We start from the raw sequence: 14,758 nt of genomic DNA on the forward strand, positions 1-14,758 counted from the left end.
TGAGGATCCTGATGCAGTAATGGGACGGCCCTCTATGTCATTATTACATTTTTGCCATATAAACATTTTGTCTTGTTTCTTGAAAGACACAATTTTGTCATGGTTTCTTATGTCAAGCGGCTTGAGCTTTTCAGTTATCAGAACCTTTAAAAAAACAGTTTTACAACCAAAAAAAAGAAGCACTTATATGTAAAAAGACGTATTCATTTTATCTTCACACAAAATTAAAATGCAAAAATAAATTTGAGCATGGAATTGTCTTTGGCTTGATGTGCAGGTGCATCCCTCTCAGGTAAGGGTGCAAAGGTGAATGCCTCCTTTCGATTGCCTGGTGATAAAGTCTATGACAGATTTTTAAAAATATATATTTAAAAAAAAATCATTTTTTGTTAGCTCGATCCCGTCTCGCCCATTTCGGCGCTAATACAGATAGTCTTGGTCACTGATAGCAGAGGACATTTGTAGATAACCATATTGCAGTGTTTTCAAACCAGTGTGCCGTGAGGCTTGTACCGCAGAACATTTCGTAATTGTATCTTTTTTATGTTAAGGTAGTACACAAACACGTAACGGCGAACATTTTTTCTGAGAAATCAGACGTCGGCAGTAACTGACGTCGCTGAACAATCTGTGGTCGGCACTGACACAGATGATGTTTTATTCCTCGGGACCGTGTTTAGGAACCTCGACAAAGTTGGTACGAAAAACGGTGATCACGGTGGTGCCAGCGATCTAGAACCAGGTACTTTTTCATAATGAAGACCATAAGAGGTAAGGCGAAGCAAGGCGAGGAAGGCTGGAACTGTGTAATGGAAAAGTGCCATTAGTTTGCTTTTGGACTTATCAAAAAAGTGTCAGATAAATAGAAAACTAGTGTTATCAGGTTTCACGGATCCCTACACCACTTGGGTCATCGGGGACCCACTGAGGACGCAACTCTAGACAGCATTCGCCACTGTTCACAGTTCCTGGCCTGCGTTTGATTCGTGGCAGAGTTGGCACCAGCCTATTTATTGACGTTGTTAGCCCAGTTCTTTTTTAGTCCTTTTCTCCTTCTGCCCCGTTGGACTGTTTCCTAGAAAATGATCTTTCCCAGTCCTGATGATCTTGTGACGTGACCATACCACTTGCAGTTTTCATCTACCCAAAGTTGGCAACAGTTTTTTGTAGGGTTCCAATGTGTCCTTTGATGGTGTTGCGCACCATTTTGGCTGCCACATTGGCTAGGTAGCTAATGCCTAGGAGTTTTCTGTAGCATCGCGTCTCAATTGGCTTTGGTCCGTGTCTCGCAAGTGTAGATGAAAATGGAAGTAAACTGATGCTTGCAATAGTCTGGCCTTTGATTTCACTGCTATGTTCTTGTCCTCCCAGATAGGTTTAAGGCAAGTATGGCTGTGGTTTTAGCAATTCTGGCCATGGTTTCTGGATCTGACCCCTCTTCTGATATGACAGTTCCAAGATATTTAAATTTGGTCAGAGGTTCAAGCTCTTGGTGGTTGATGGTAGTATTTGTGTTGATACCTTGGGGTTGGTGGTTGTATAGGAATACATAAAATCAAATAAGGGTATTTTGGCCATCATGAGATGACTTGGGTCCCAGCGATGCTTGTTGAGCCTCCTCAGAATAATTCAAGCTGCAGGATAAAGCAGGTTCAAATCACTGAAGCCACAATGTCAACGTTTTTTATGCTCCCCGAATTGCCCACAAATGCTCAAACTTTGCAGCATTTCATAAATGTTTATCAAACCTGCCAAAACTGCTAAGATTTTTAAGAATGGCTCTCCTGGAATATGTTCTGCAGCCTGTGTTTCTATTCTTCGTCTGATTATCAGCAATTAAAGACATTTCTGAACTTTTCAACCAACTAGTTTGTTCCTAAGACACAATTTGATGACGTTATTTAGCCATTGCTGGAAAACGCAAATTACACAGCAGCTAGGTCTCAATCAACTCCATAATTACAAAGTCAGTGAGATAAATACTCTTTAAGGACCATTGAAATATGGGACGAAAGAATAAAGGGAGCCACAGTAGTGGAAAGTAAAACGCTCAAAAATATATTCGATTCAAAAGCATTTGTAATCAGCTAGCAATAAAAATAGCCTATGGACACATTTCAGCTATGCTGCCAGTTTCCCGTCTAGCCACTTAATGAAGAACCACTTCTTCAATTAAAGCCTTTTGGTGGGAAACAATACATCAGTTACAAGACTAAACAAAACATTTGTTGTAATAAAATGGCTTGTTTAATTCTGCTTGCTGCGTAATTACGTCACAAAAACAATCACATTGGGTTCAAGGTCTGCTTACCAGCTGTTTTAACTCAGAATAAAAAAAAATGTATAACTGCACATGGGAGGAGTTTCCCCTCTTTGGCATTTAAATTGAAGGGATAGATGTTAGCGTGTTGTGGAGTTGAACACATCTGACTTGATTCCAATAAAAGCAAATCCTGTTAAATTAAATATGGGTCAGACATTGTATGCATCTCAGAATCAGGACATACATATTGAGCCCATGCAGGTATATTTATAATGAACTGTAAGAAATCATAACTTCTGGATAATGTATAGCGGGCACTTGAATCAGGCCTAATACCTCACACATCAGTTGTACCAAAGGGAGAGACATACTTTTAAGTATATTTTCATTTGTTAAAGTTTCTTACATTGGCTGAAAAGGTTCACCGCATGTTCGCTGTTCTTATAGTTATCAGTGAAATATGATGACAACTATTCAGCGGCTCAATGTATTTAGCCATTTGCCTGAAAATCGAATCCAGTAATTTTGGGGGCACACAATATAAAAAACCCTTCGGTTGCTGCAATGCAAAAAAGGGTGCAAAATGGTTTGTCTAACATGGTAAATTAGCCTTTTCCCCAAAAGATCATTTGCTGCACTCTGTCCAGTCTTGAGGAAATACTGCAGTCATCAACGTTATAAAAGACACTTCCCATGCCGGCTACCACCTCTTTGACCTGTTTTCATCTGGTAGGCGCTACAGATCCCTTTCCCAGGGTCATCAATACCCTAAATGAGCGCAAAAAACATATTTTGCGACTTATTGTTTTTTGGGTTTTTTTGTATGCGAAATGCTATTGCACAAAACTGTAAAAATGTATACCTCGTGACCTTTTTTATTTTATTTTTTATTAATGCTAAATGTTTTTGCACTTCTTTTCATTGCACTATTGTTATGATGCATTATTCATTTTCATTGTTAGAACAGTCTCCAAGCCCTAAATTGTAAATATTTTTTTCCTGCCCTTTATCCTGATAATGTTTTATCTTTGTTTCCTCTTTTGAAGTGGTTATTACATATTCACCCAGGTGTTCCATATCTGATCTCCATGCAGACAATGTTTCACACTGTTGAAATCAATGACAATAAGAATTCAATAAAAAGGAAGACATGCCAGTCTTTAAAAAACTATTGGGGCATCTGTGTTGGTTCATTTATTAGAAAACAATTTAATGTCTATAAAATAATGGTAGTAAAATAGATACAGTACCAGAGCAAATTTCCAAAGTGCTTTCCCTTACTTGCTCCACCTCAAACCAGTCATGTGTACACAGGAGAAGCACGTAAGGCTGTGTCCCACCTGTCATCATGGTAATATTAAATAATGTATATATTAGGAGATTATATTCATTCAGTGTTTAAGTTATTTGTCATTTAACTTTGACAATGTTTTTATTTTTGGGGGACTATCGCTGAATTTTCGCTTTGTATTTTGAATATCACTTAGAAAATTATTATGCACGGTATAACTGTGCTGAGCGTCTGCAAAGAGAGGCTCACAATTCTCATGATTTGAATCATAGGGAAAGGCAATAGTGAGACGGAGGATTCTGATTTAGCGCACACCTCAGCCCCTAACAATAGAACTCGTGATAGTATAAGCAAGCTAACAGCAAGTCAAGCCATCCATTATTTTTCTCTAATTGCATGTACTTTTTTCATAATGGAGGATTAAAAATTTAATTCAATTTATGCTTTTACTCAGAAGAAGCAGCTCAGAGACTTAAATAATAAGTCATGGTAAGACAATAAAACTCACTTTATCTGGATAGACCCGGCGTAGTTTGCTAATCACTATTCATGTAAGGGCAGTATTTAATTGATGAATGGTGGGCTAGGTATTGGTATTTTTGCAGATGGATGCATCTTTATTTTTTGGATTAATTACCTCTCATCCACTTGAAACAATATGCACAAGAGGCAGAACCCCAATAGGATGGCCAAAGAGGATACTGGATGAGGCAAGTGTATGAGATAAAAATGTTAAGTGTAGTAAGGACTTGAAATCCACATTCAATGGCGTCTCTGTGATTGAATAATTCTACATGAGTTCCGGTATCCTAAGGTCATAGTCCAATTGGTGGCATGTGTAGCAGGGCTGCAGAAAAAAGGATATAGACCCTGAGCGCTGGCTTGTCCACGTGCACATGGCTTCAGTTAACTGAAGAACGCAGGTGGTCCAGGGGGGATTCCAGCTATGTGCCTCTACGTTTATGAGTGTGTTTTCCTGTGACTATGGGATCTCTCTTTTTTAGGGTCATAAAGAGAGGCAAGAGTAGGATGAGAGATATCCTGTCATGCTGCTTTACAGAAAGACACTTTGATTCATTATTCAATTGGTTCTATCATCACTCATTGGTCTTTATCAGCAGTTAAGAAAATCATAATATTTACCATTTAGAGTTAACGTTTACTAAATTAAATATTCAAGTTCAAACCATGGAGTCCAGTGTCTGAAATAACGTCTGCCCGGACGCCCGGGGCGTGCATCTCTAACGTCAGGCGTACAACTTACAAAACGTCTCCGCCTGGGTGGCTGACAACTTTTTCAAGAAAAAAAAAAATAATAATAAAAAAAAATTTTTTTTTTTCAAATCAAACGTTTGCTTTATTCCGATTTTGAAATCTTCGTTCGGTTTGGAAATTTCAGAATGTCGGTTCGTTTGGCAATTTGCATACTCGGCATCAGAAGCCTGCATCGAATAACTTCGAGCTTCCGGACTTTCCCGAGCGTTATAAGGTCGTGCATTTGCATATCATTTTTCAAAGTAGACGCACAGAGAACACAAGAAAAATGGATAGGTGGCTAGGAATCAAGCCAAAACCCAAGAAGGAGGAAAGAGGAGTTCACGTGGCTTGTAGCAGACAACGCAACTGAAACACTGCATGAATGAAGATGAGTAAATACAGGTACATACTGATGGCAGATGGAAAACAGCTATGTCATATACATGCAATGAATGTTATAAGTAGTTTTATAATACTTCATTTTAAAGTGTTGTTCTGTTATATATTCTGATTATAATCCTTAATTTGCAACAATGTTTTTTGTGATTACTCATCTTATTGTGTTTCAAGTTGTGAAAAATGGGGAAGGCAACTCTATGTCTGGCAAGGACCGTTTCAGAGTTGTCTGCCCTGGTGTCCGGTAACATTTTGTCATGAGTTTCAGACACTGCATGGAGACACAGCGGGTAAGTGGATAGCGCATCATCCCCACAGTTCTGAGGTCCCAGGTTCAAATCCAGCTATTGGCCTCCCTGTGTGGAGTTTGCATGTTCTCCACACACCTGGATGAGTTTCCTCCGACAACTCTGGGTTCCTCCCACATTCCAAAGACATGAATGTCAGGTTAATTGGCCAGTCCAAATTGTCCCTAGGTTTGAATGGGCGAGTGATTTGTCTGTCTCTGTGTGCCCTGCAACTGGCTGGCAACCAGTTCAGGGTGTCCCCTGCCCACTGCCGAAGATAGCTTGGATGGGCTCCAGAACCCCCGCAACCTTAGTTAGGGTAAGCGGAAAATGGATGGATGGAAGTTTAAAACCACTGTTAAGCAAATATTTCCCTATAAAATGCAAACATGTGTGCACATTAGAGTTAAGACATGTGTAACTCCAGCAACACCCTAAAAAAATACACATGTGTGCACGGTTCTCTTATTGCTCACCTCATTTGAATTATTCCTCATTTTAAAGTATCATGAAAAAAAAACGCAGGTCAATGTGTGACAACAAATCTAAATGGTTCATTGCTTTTTCATACTTCCCCACTCCTCTTTGTCTCTTATCCACACAGACCACAAACTCTAAAGATAAAGAAATCCTTCTCTGTCCTCCCCAACAGTTGCACTCCACACATGCAAACTTCTGCTATCTGTTCTACTGTTGCTGCAAAAGAGGAAGTTAGGTGGGCAGTGGAAACCATGTAAAGAAGGTAAACACTCTGCTCCTTTATAATTCCTGTGTTTCCTCACAAAGATTTCAAAGGAAAAATTTGCTTTGAGAAGGACACTTTTTCAAGTTCAACCAAACCCTGTCTGAACGTTTTACTCCCGCATTTGAGTATTTGCACATCTGGGGAAGTTGCAGGAGATCAGATCAACGGACGCAAAAGGAAGCCTGGGAGAGGGTGTTCAGATAAAGAGTGAAGAGAAAACATGCGCATTGGGACAAAATTAAAATTGGACAATTGCAGTCTTGTTTGTCATATTAGGTTCGGAAAATGACATCATAAAAAACTGCAAATGGAGTATGACAATATTGTAAAAAAATAAAATAAATGGGTGGATGAACAGTAGTGACTTAGAGGAAAATGTGATTGATTGCCGAATTAGTTTATTCTTTAATCATGGATTAATTATATTATATTATATTATATACCAGAGCCATGACCCCCTAGTGGGAGGGGGTTAGAGTCTTTTCTTACTCTTTCTGGGAAATCGATACAGAGGAGGGGATTCCCAGCCCCCTCGCCCAACCCAACTGATGTGTTGGGAGTCATTAGTTGACCAGACCCCCCAATTTCAACCCCTAATGCCGAGCGCCAAGCAGGGAGGCAATGAGTACCAATGTTGTAAGTCTTAGGTATGACCCGGCCGAGGCTTGAACCAGCGACCTCCCAGTCTCAAGGCGGGTGCCCTACCCCAAGGCCACCGAGCAGGTGGGCAAACTAGGATCAATGAAATGGTTTAAGGATGGATGTTTGACAAACTGCAGCAACTACAAGCAGGATGGAACTTCGTTGAACTTTAAAGACGTAAAGGTGGATTCTAGCTGAGGAAAAAAACGATTTTTATGATTTTTAAAAGGTTCGCCTCGTTGTTCAGGGGGCATCAGATTGAGATGGAGAGAAATAAATGGAAGGATGGACAGAAATAAATCACTAAAACAGGAGATGGGCAAATGTATTGGTCAGAAGGTTGGATGAAGGGATTGCTGGGAAGATGGCTGGACGGGAAGGCAGTCGCACTGATGGATTGACCGAAAAATGTTAAAACAGATCGACAGATCCACAGTATGTCTGGATGGATTGTTGGATCATGAGAGGACCATCAAATAATTAGGATAAACAATAAATGCTGAAACAATGGACTAACAGAACTAACAATGGACTAGCACCACTAACGTAAAGATGGAAATATGATTGATTATAGTAATGAAATCTATTAAAAAATGATAAAATATGAAACAGTATGTTGGTATGAGCGTCAATAGCAGATATCAGGCTGATAATGTGTTGTTTACATCCTTATGGTATTCCCAACAGTGGTTGATACCCATATTCGGAGATAGTCTTTGTAAAAGTATTTGTAATTGTTTATTAAGGGAAAATGTCAATTATCTAGAGCACTATTCGTCTCTGCACCAGTGACTACACCAAAGGTGTGCACTTTTGCTTTTATCAATCTAAAACAAATGTGAAATCATTCCTAATTATATAGATTGCTGGAATTATTCGTGAATGAGTATACAGTCATCGAACGGACTGAAAAATAAAATTCACAATGATGGGCAGTTCAGTGGATGCTTGAATGAATTAATAGTAGTATGACAGAGTGATAGAACCAACAGACGGATGTTTGGCTTTGGAGCAACAACAACATCAACCATAGAAACATTAAAAGTCTGCCTGCTGGTTGGTTATTTCAAAACCCATTGAAACCTAACGAAAACAAAATCATTGATGTTGAGAATTCTGACCTACAGTTGCCCTCGTGTGTCTACCAAAACAATTTCAAACGATTTTACATTTATATGTTTCACTGATATTTTCCAAAAGTAGCAGACGTCTGAAGAGTGAAGACAGATTGTCGCCACATGTGCTGGAGACGCGCCGGGAGAAGGATGTGCACTCACGCACACAGGTGCTTGAGGTACATTTGTTTCCTAAGAGCGCAACAGTGTCTTTGGACAAGGCTACAGACCATTTCTTGAACTCAGTTGAAAGTTGCTCAATGACAGACTGAACGGCTGCTTGGCTGCATGACTCGCTTGGAAGCAGGCGCACGCATCTAAAAGGTTCCCAGCCGGATGTTAAGAGCAGTAAGAAGACTGACTCATTATTTGGCTAAAAATTGCAGTTGTCTGACTGAATGCCTGAAGCATATTTTTTTGCAAAAATATGCAGATATGTAAAGATCTACCTTGCGAGAATCTTTAAAGCGCCATATCCAAATGCAAGGGCTTAACTGAAAAGGAAAAAATTTGCATGATCAAATATGGTGCTCTCAAAAGGACCTTAACAGTCAAAAAGGTTTTATTCTGTTTTACGTATCAAGTGAAAAACGGTACGAAAAACATATGCAAAATTCATGCATGTGTGCAAACTGATTCATACAAAAAAAGAATCAGTGAAGCAGACAATTTGTGGCAAAGAGATCAAAAAACGATGACTAATGTTTTTTTTCTTGCATTGCATTTATTTGCATTTCTGTCCAAGGCCAACTGATATTAGACAATTTATTTCAGATCTATATTGCTGGTAAGTGTTATGGCACTACTTTTTATTGCTCTTGTGAACTTCTAGTAAGCCTCCTTCCACCAGGGGGCCCCAACCGGCGTCAGAACTGGGCAAAGGTGCGTCCAAACTCTGCCTGATCATCTTATCCCTTTATATACGATTGTTTGGACACCATGACTCTTTGGGTCATTGTCATTTTCATTTCTTCTGCCATCGTCATCCTGCTTTTCATGTCATACCACCACCACACCAGGTAATAGTGAAGCCCCATAGAGCAGTGAAGCCCTCAAGAGGAATGCTCCACACAAACACACGGAGCGGCTTAAAGATGATTCAGTACCTCGACTACACCATCATGTGGACAGAAAAACGTATAACATGCTTGTGTAAAAAACACTAAATGCAAAAAAATATATTTGAGCAGTGTATTAAGAGAGTAGCAGAGGAAAAGTGTATAATTGTTTTGTGTTACTTTAAGCTTACACAACAAGTGAAAAAAGGAGGTAAAAATAGTTTTGATTTAAAAACAATATTTATTTTCTACGTTCTTCGACCCAGGCGGTTTCTATTTTTGCAGAGAATTTAACCTTCTTTCGGAAGAACTTTCACAAGATACAGATGAAGCAGGGGTTATGTGTGGTAGCAAGTTTGTTTAAGAATAGGAAGAGCATGTTTCTAGGATTCCCAATACCGAAGGGGACTTTCAACTCTGTCGGTGTTTCTGTGCCACTTTTTTTTCGAACCACACTTAAAGCTAGCGATTCATTTCCTGAATCGGTCACGTGTACACCCGCTTTGTGGGACTTTAAACCTCACCGCTTGTGTCATCAACACACACCTCGACTCGTGGTTCATGAATCACTCATCTAAAATACTCGGCACACACTTCAAGGATTCAAGGAGATGACCGTATTACTAACACCAGGTTTTTTAGGATTTGTTTCTGGTGTTTCTTTGTCGCATTTTCAGTTTCAGCCATTGTTTCAGGGTTTTTTTTCTGGTTTCTCGTTTGGACATTTTGTTAGTTGCTTTGTAAACAATAAAAACACACACTAAAAACTTTTTTTGAGCACCCCTGCCTCCATTTTCCTGCTCCCCACACATGGGTCTATCATCTTCCGAAACCTTAATGCACATTAAAATAAAAGCAAAAATACATCATTTAAAATAGACTGTATTATTGTTACATTGCACTATTTTTCATTGCACTTAGGCCAGTCTCCAAGCACAACCACGAAGTTTAAACTTTAGTCGACTCTCAATATACGGAGAGAATGCATCGATGGATTTCAAACTTGCAAGGAGAACAGGGAGGGAGAAAAGCTATCACAATAAGAAAGTCAAACCTGTTCTAAAAGCCCTCCTCTGAGCCACTTTTCATTAGAAAATCTTTAAAGTTGCAAAAAGCAGATAAGCCCTAAGGGGTGTGGAAATAAAGGAACAGGAACATAATTGGCCAATAGTGACAGTGATGTGAATAGCGCATAATAATCAAATTAAGGAACCACAGTTCGAAATTTTAGTCAAAACAACAGTGAGCCAAAATAAGAAACAACTACGCGCAATAATTATAGACTAAGTAACAGACACCCCTGGCATACTCAGCAAACTTAGTTGTAGGTGTCCAACAGTACAAACAGAATAAACATATCCATCCCCCTTTTTATATCACAGCACAGGAACAAAAAAATTAATCAATTGTTTATTGTAACAAACATTATCAAAATATTTACTTGGCAACGACCATGTAATCTGTTTGCCTAATTATCCTGAAATTCTTTTTAATCTTTTATTTTTGTTAATCTTGTTGCAAACAATGTTCATTAGATGCTGTTATCAATGACAATAAATACAATTCTAATTCTATATCAGATATCAATGAACATCTCTTATATATGCTCAGAACAAACACTCCAATGTAGCTGCAAAGAGAGTGCAAACACAAACATGATCCCCATTATGATCCACTTCCAATTAATTCTAAGAATAGTAATACCTAAGCCCAGGGGTAAGCAAACTACGGCCCGCGAGGCACATTCAGTATTCTGAATCTGGCCCACCAATTGTTATAAATCTAATGATGACATGATACGTGATAAAAAAGTGAAAAAAAGTACTACTAATACAAATGCTTTGATTTGGCACCACTATTGTCCCCAGCATTAAAATAGGTAGCTAATTATTATTATTGTGTATTAATTTTATTTATGGAGATATTACATGCAAAAAAACACATACAGTACTGAGCTAGCCCTATTGCATTTTGTGTTTTTCAATGCGTATTAATTCAATGTTTAAAAAATGACATTGTATATGACTTTATAATAATTCTTAGCTTTTCAAAACCAATTTAATGAAATGGCCTATTTGAAGACAAAAATATAAAATATGAAATGCAAATGTAGATGTCTGCATGTTTATTTATTATTAAATCCATATTGTCCTTGCCATTCAAAAATACATTTTCTCAACGTTTTGTCTTTTTTTTTAAATGTATTTTTTTGCAGGAAATAATTGCACTAAAAATAATGCTTAAGAAATCTTTTTGAAATAGCAAGTACACTATGGAAAATTGGATTGGCCAACATTATCTTTTTTTCCCCTCATGTATTGCTGAGGTATCGGATTCAAGACTGTATCAACAGATATTTAAATCCATCATACCTTCTCCTGGCCTGGTCCTTCTGCCCTTCTACCCCAAAAGTTTGCCCACCCCTGTTTTATACATGAACCCCATGTGACCCCATCAACACAGTCTAAAAAACATAAATGCTTCCATAATGCACAATAAAAATGAAACGTTAAGATTAGAATTTGATCTTAAAATTAACTAAATCAAAACTTACCAAAACGAGTTTCAGTGCCATGTTGGAGTTTGCTATCCAAGCGTTCATCTCCGCTGCATAAAAGTGAACTAAAGTGGACTCCATCACAAATGTGCTCTTATACCAGAGTCACAGAGAGCGAGGGAGAAAGTACTGAAATGAGCGAATCAGAGAGCAAGCGAGTGAGAGAGCACATTGCCCACCCACTGAGTGTCTCCCCTAACACACACTATGCCAAGTGGTGCATGAGAGGAGGGAGCAAAGGAGAGGACGTACAACTTCAAGTGTAAAGGGAAGAAGAGCAAAGATTTGTGACCAAAAGTGAATCTTTCTTTAAATTTATGGCTCAATTATGTGTTTGATTTGTATTAACAATACATAAGAGTATTCTGCATGAAAACAAAAACAGATTGAGGGGATAAAACAGTCAGAAAAATAAAATAGACTGTTAGAAGTGACAGATTTGTTTTTGATGGCTGAAATGTCCCGACTGTCTCATTGCCTGATAATCGGACATTGTGTGAAAGTCTATTAGAATGCTTCTAATCTCTTTGTTGAGATCAGGGGTCGACAACCTTTTAAAGCTGAGAGCTAATCTTTGTTACTGATTGTCGCAAAGCCCTACCAGTTTGATATGCACTTCTAAAACGGCAACTGATCCTGTTATGATGTTGTTACTATGTTATTACTATGTTATACATGTGTTGGGCTCATTACATTAAATATGTAATTAGTTATAGTTACACACTACTTCTTGCAAAATGTAACTGAGTTAGTAATTAAATTACTTTATAGTAAAAGTAAAGTAAAAATGTCTGTTACTTTTAAGAAAAGGTTGTTGTATGTCAAATATTTTGAACTTTTCTGAGCAGTATTTGAGTCAGTTGAATGGAAAAACACAGACAGGTAGGAGTGTTGTAGAAGTCAATTCATGTTTATTTGTATAGCCCTTAATCACAAAGATGTCAAAGGGCTGCACAGACCACAGATTATTGCAAACCACAGACTATTATGACACCATCCCCTAATCTAAAACCTACATGAGGGCAAGGAACAAACCCTGAGAAGGGATTGCACATGAGGCACCTTGTAATATTTGGTAATATATTGCACTACTAGTAACAGTTTTATCCTACACTTAAGGTTCAACAAATATAAACAGTAAACAATATAATTAAATATGAATCATCAGTAAACAATAGTAAAAGAGTTAAACTAATTTGAGGGAATAAAATGGTGGAAAAAAAGAAACAAAAGAAAAGAAAAAAAACATTAACAGAGAAAAGCACAGGAATTGCAAGTAAAATATTTATGAATATAACAAAAAAGATTAAAAGAAGAGATTTAAAGTCAACAACGGCATATTGACTAATCATAAGGGAAAGAGGGTGTCCCAAAGCAACCAGCAGTTGATTGGTGGGGAGCCGGGTCTCCCTTCGTTCACTTCCAAAAGCTGGCTCATAGAGACGTTTCGTAGTGGCCAAGTCAAAGTCTTGATTTAAATCCATTGGGAGGCTGTGGTTTGACCTTAAAAGGGCAGTTCATGTTCGAAAAACCTTCTATATGGCAGATTTGAAACAATTTTGCCAAGAAGAGTGGGCCAAAATTCCTTTGCAGACTTTTTACCCATTATCGTAAACATTTTCTGTTATCTGTTATCGCTGCCAAAAGAGGCTCGACTCACTATTACGTTCAGGGGCCAATTACTTTTTCACATGGGTCTATATAAGTTTATATTTTTTAGTGCCTTCATAAATGGAATCAACATTTCAAAACTGCATTTTGCATTCCCTTGGATCGTCCCGGTGTGATATTAAAATTGGTTTGTTGTTCAGACACCTTTGTGAATGGTAAAACACTAAAATAAGGAAGAGTGCAAATACTTTTTCACAGCACTTTATTTGTGACTGTGACTTTACTTCACCAGACATAAACCTCACCACACATCACAGTATTTTAGAGCGTCATAATGGAAATTATTGTTTTGATCAGATTAATTAAGAGTAACTGTACAAAATAATTTACATATCAATCATTTATTAAAATCATTTTTGCTTTGTAGGTTGATGTCTAATTAGACTGTATTAATTATAATAGTCTACTTTTACAGTTACTGAACTGACATGCTTTGTAGCACAAACATCGATGCATCCTTAAAGGAATTGTGTGTGTTATTTAGTGCCTCCTATTGGTAAAGAAGAGCTTCGTTCGTTAAAATAAAACAAAAAATACATGATTTATAAATATGCAATTTTTCAAAATACCCGTATGAAGAGAAATTTGCATTTATTATTTAACAACGCCACCTATAAGGAGCTGACATACATTCCGGCCATCTAACCGAAAACCTTGCGAAAAGCTAGGCAAATTATTTTTTTTAAATGTTTCACTTTGAGTCTCTGTAGTTTACATACACACAGTCTATTTAAAGTTATCTGAAAAACAAAACCCTTTTTTTAATGACAGTCAATGTAATTACACAATTTCTTACAATATTGAGGGCCAAAAGCCTCTATTTGTAATATGATTAATTATAGTGAATAATACATTAAAAACAATGAACACATTTTAAACGAATAATCAGTGTTACTTTAAAAATGTTATTAGTTATAGTTAATCATTATTTCTTCCAAAAAAGTAAGTAGTTGAATTACTCGGGGAAAGTAACTATTTCTGTTACTTTAAAAAGAAGTGGTCTACAAAGATCTTGACATTTTCTGACCAGTATTCGGGTCAGTTGAATAGAGAAGAACCGACAAGTAGGTGTGTTATATAACATTTTAATATCTCTTGCACCTCACCAGCAACAGATTTATCCTACACTGCAACAAACAGTAAACATACATCCATCCATTACCTGCACTGCTTATCCTCAGTAGGGTCGCGGGAGTGCTGGAGCCCATCCCAGCTCTCATCGGGCAGTGGGCAGGGGACACCCTGAACTGGTTGCTCATTCACACCTAGGGACAATTTGGACCGGCCAATTTCCCTGACATGCATGTTTTTGGAATGTGGGAGGAAACCCGAGTGCCCGGAGGAAACCCACGCAAGCACGGGGAGAACATGCAAACTCCACACAGGAAGGTTTGACCCCATGACCTCAGAACTGTGCCGCACCTGCGCAAACCACTGCGCTGCCGTGCTGCCCAAACAGTAAACAATATAATGAAT

The 14,758-nt window shown here is 38.1% G+C and overlaps 1 protein-coding gene across 1 annotated transcript in view; it reads right to left on the reverse strand.

Moving 5' to 3' along the window:
* Window positions 1–11,798, reverse strand: part of LOC148371620 (tumor necrosis factor receptor superfamily member 11B-like) — a 43,013-nt gene extending 31,215 nt beyond the window's left edge. The window contains exon 1 of the mRNA XM_088327907.1: window positions 11,609–11,798. Coding sequence (XP_088184033.1) covers window positions 11,609–11,692 — 84 coding nt within the window. The 5' untranslated portion in view covers window positions 11,693–11,798. The remainder of the gene's footprint in view (window positions 1–11,608) is intronic.
* Between the last annotated feature and the right edge of the window lie 2,960 nt (window positions 11,799–14,758).

The sequence above is a fragment of the Urocampus carinirostris genome, chromosome 2, assembly GCF_059441175.1.
Source record: "Urocampus carinirostris isolate Australia breed hairy pipefish chromosome 2, RoL_Ucar_1.0, whole genome shotgun sequence".
NCBI classification, from domain to species: domain Eukaryota; kingdom Metazoa; phylum Chordata; class Actinopteri; order Syngnathiformes; family Syngnathidae; genus Urocampus; species Urocampus carinirostris.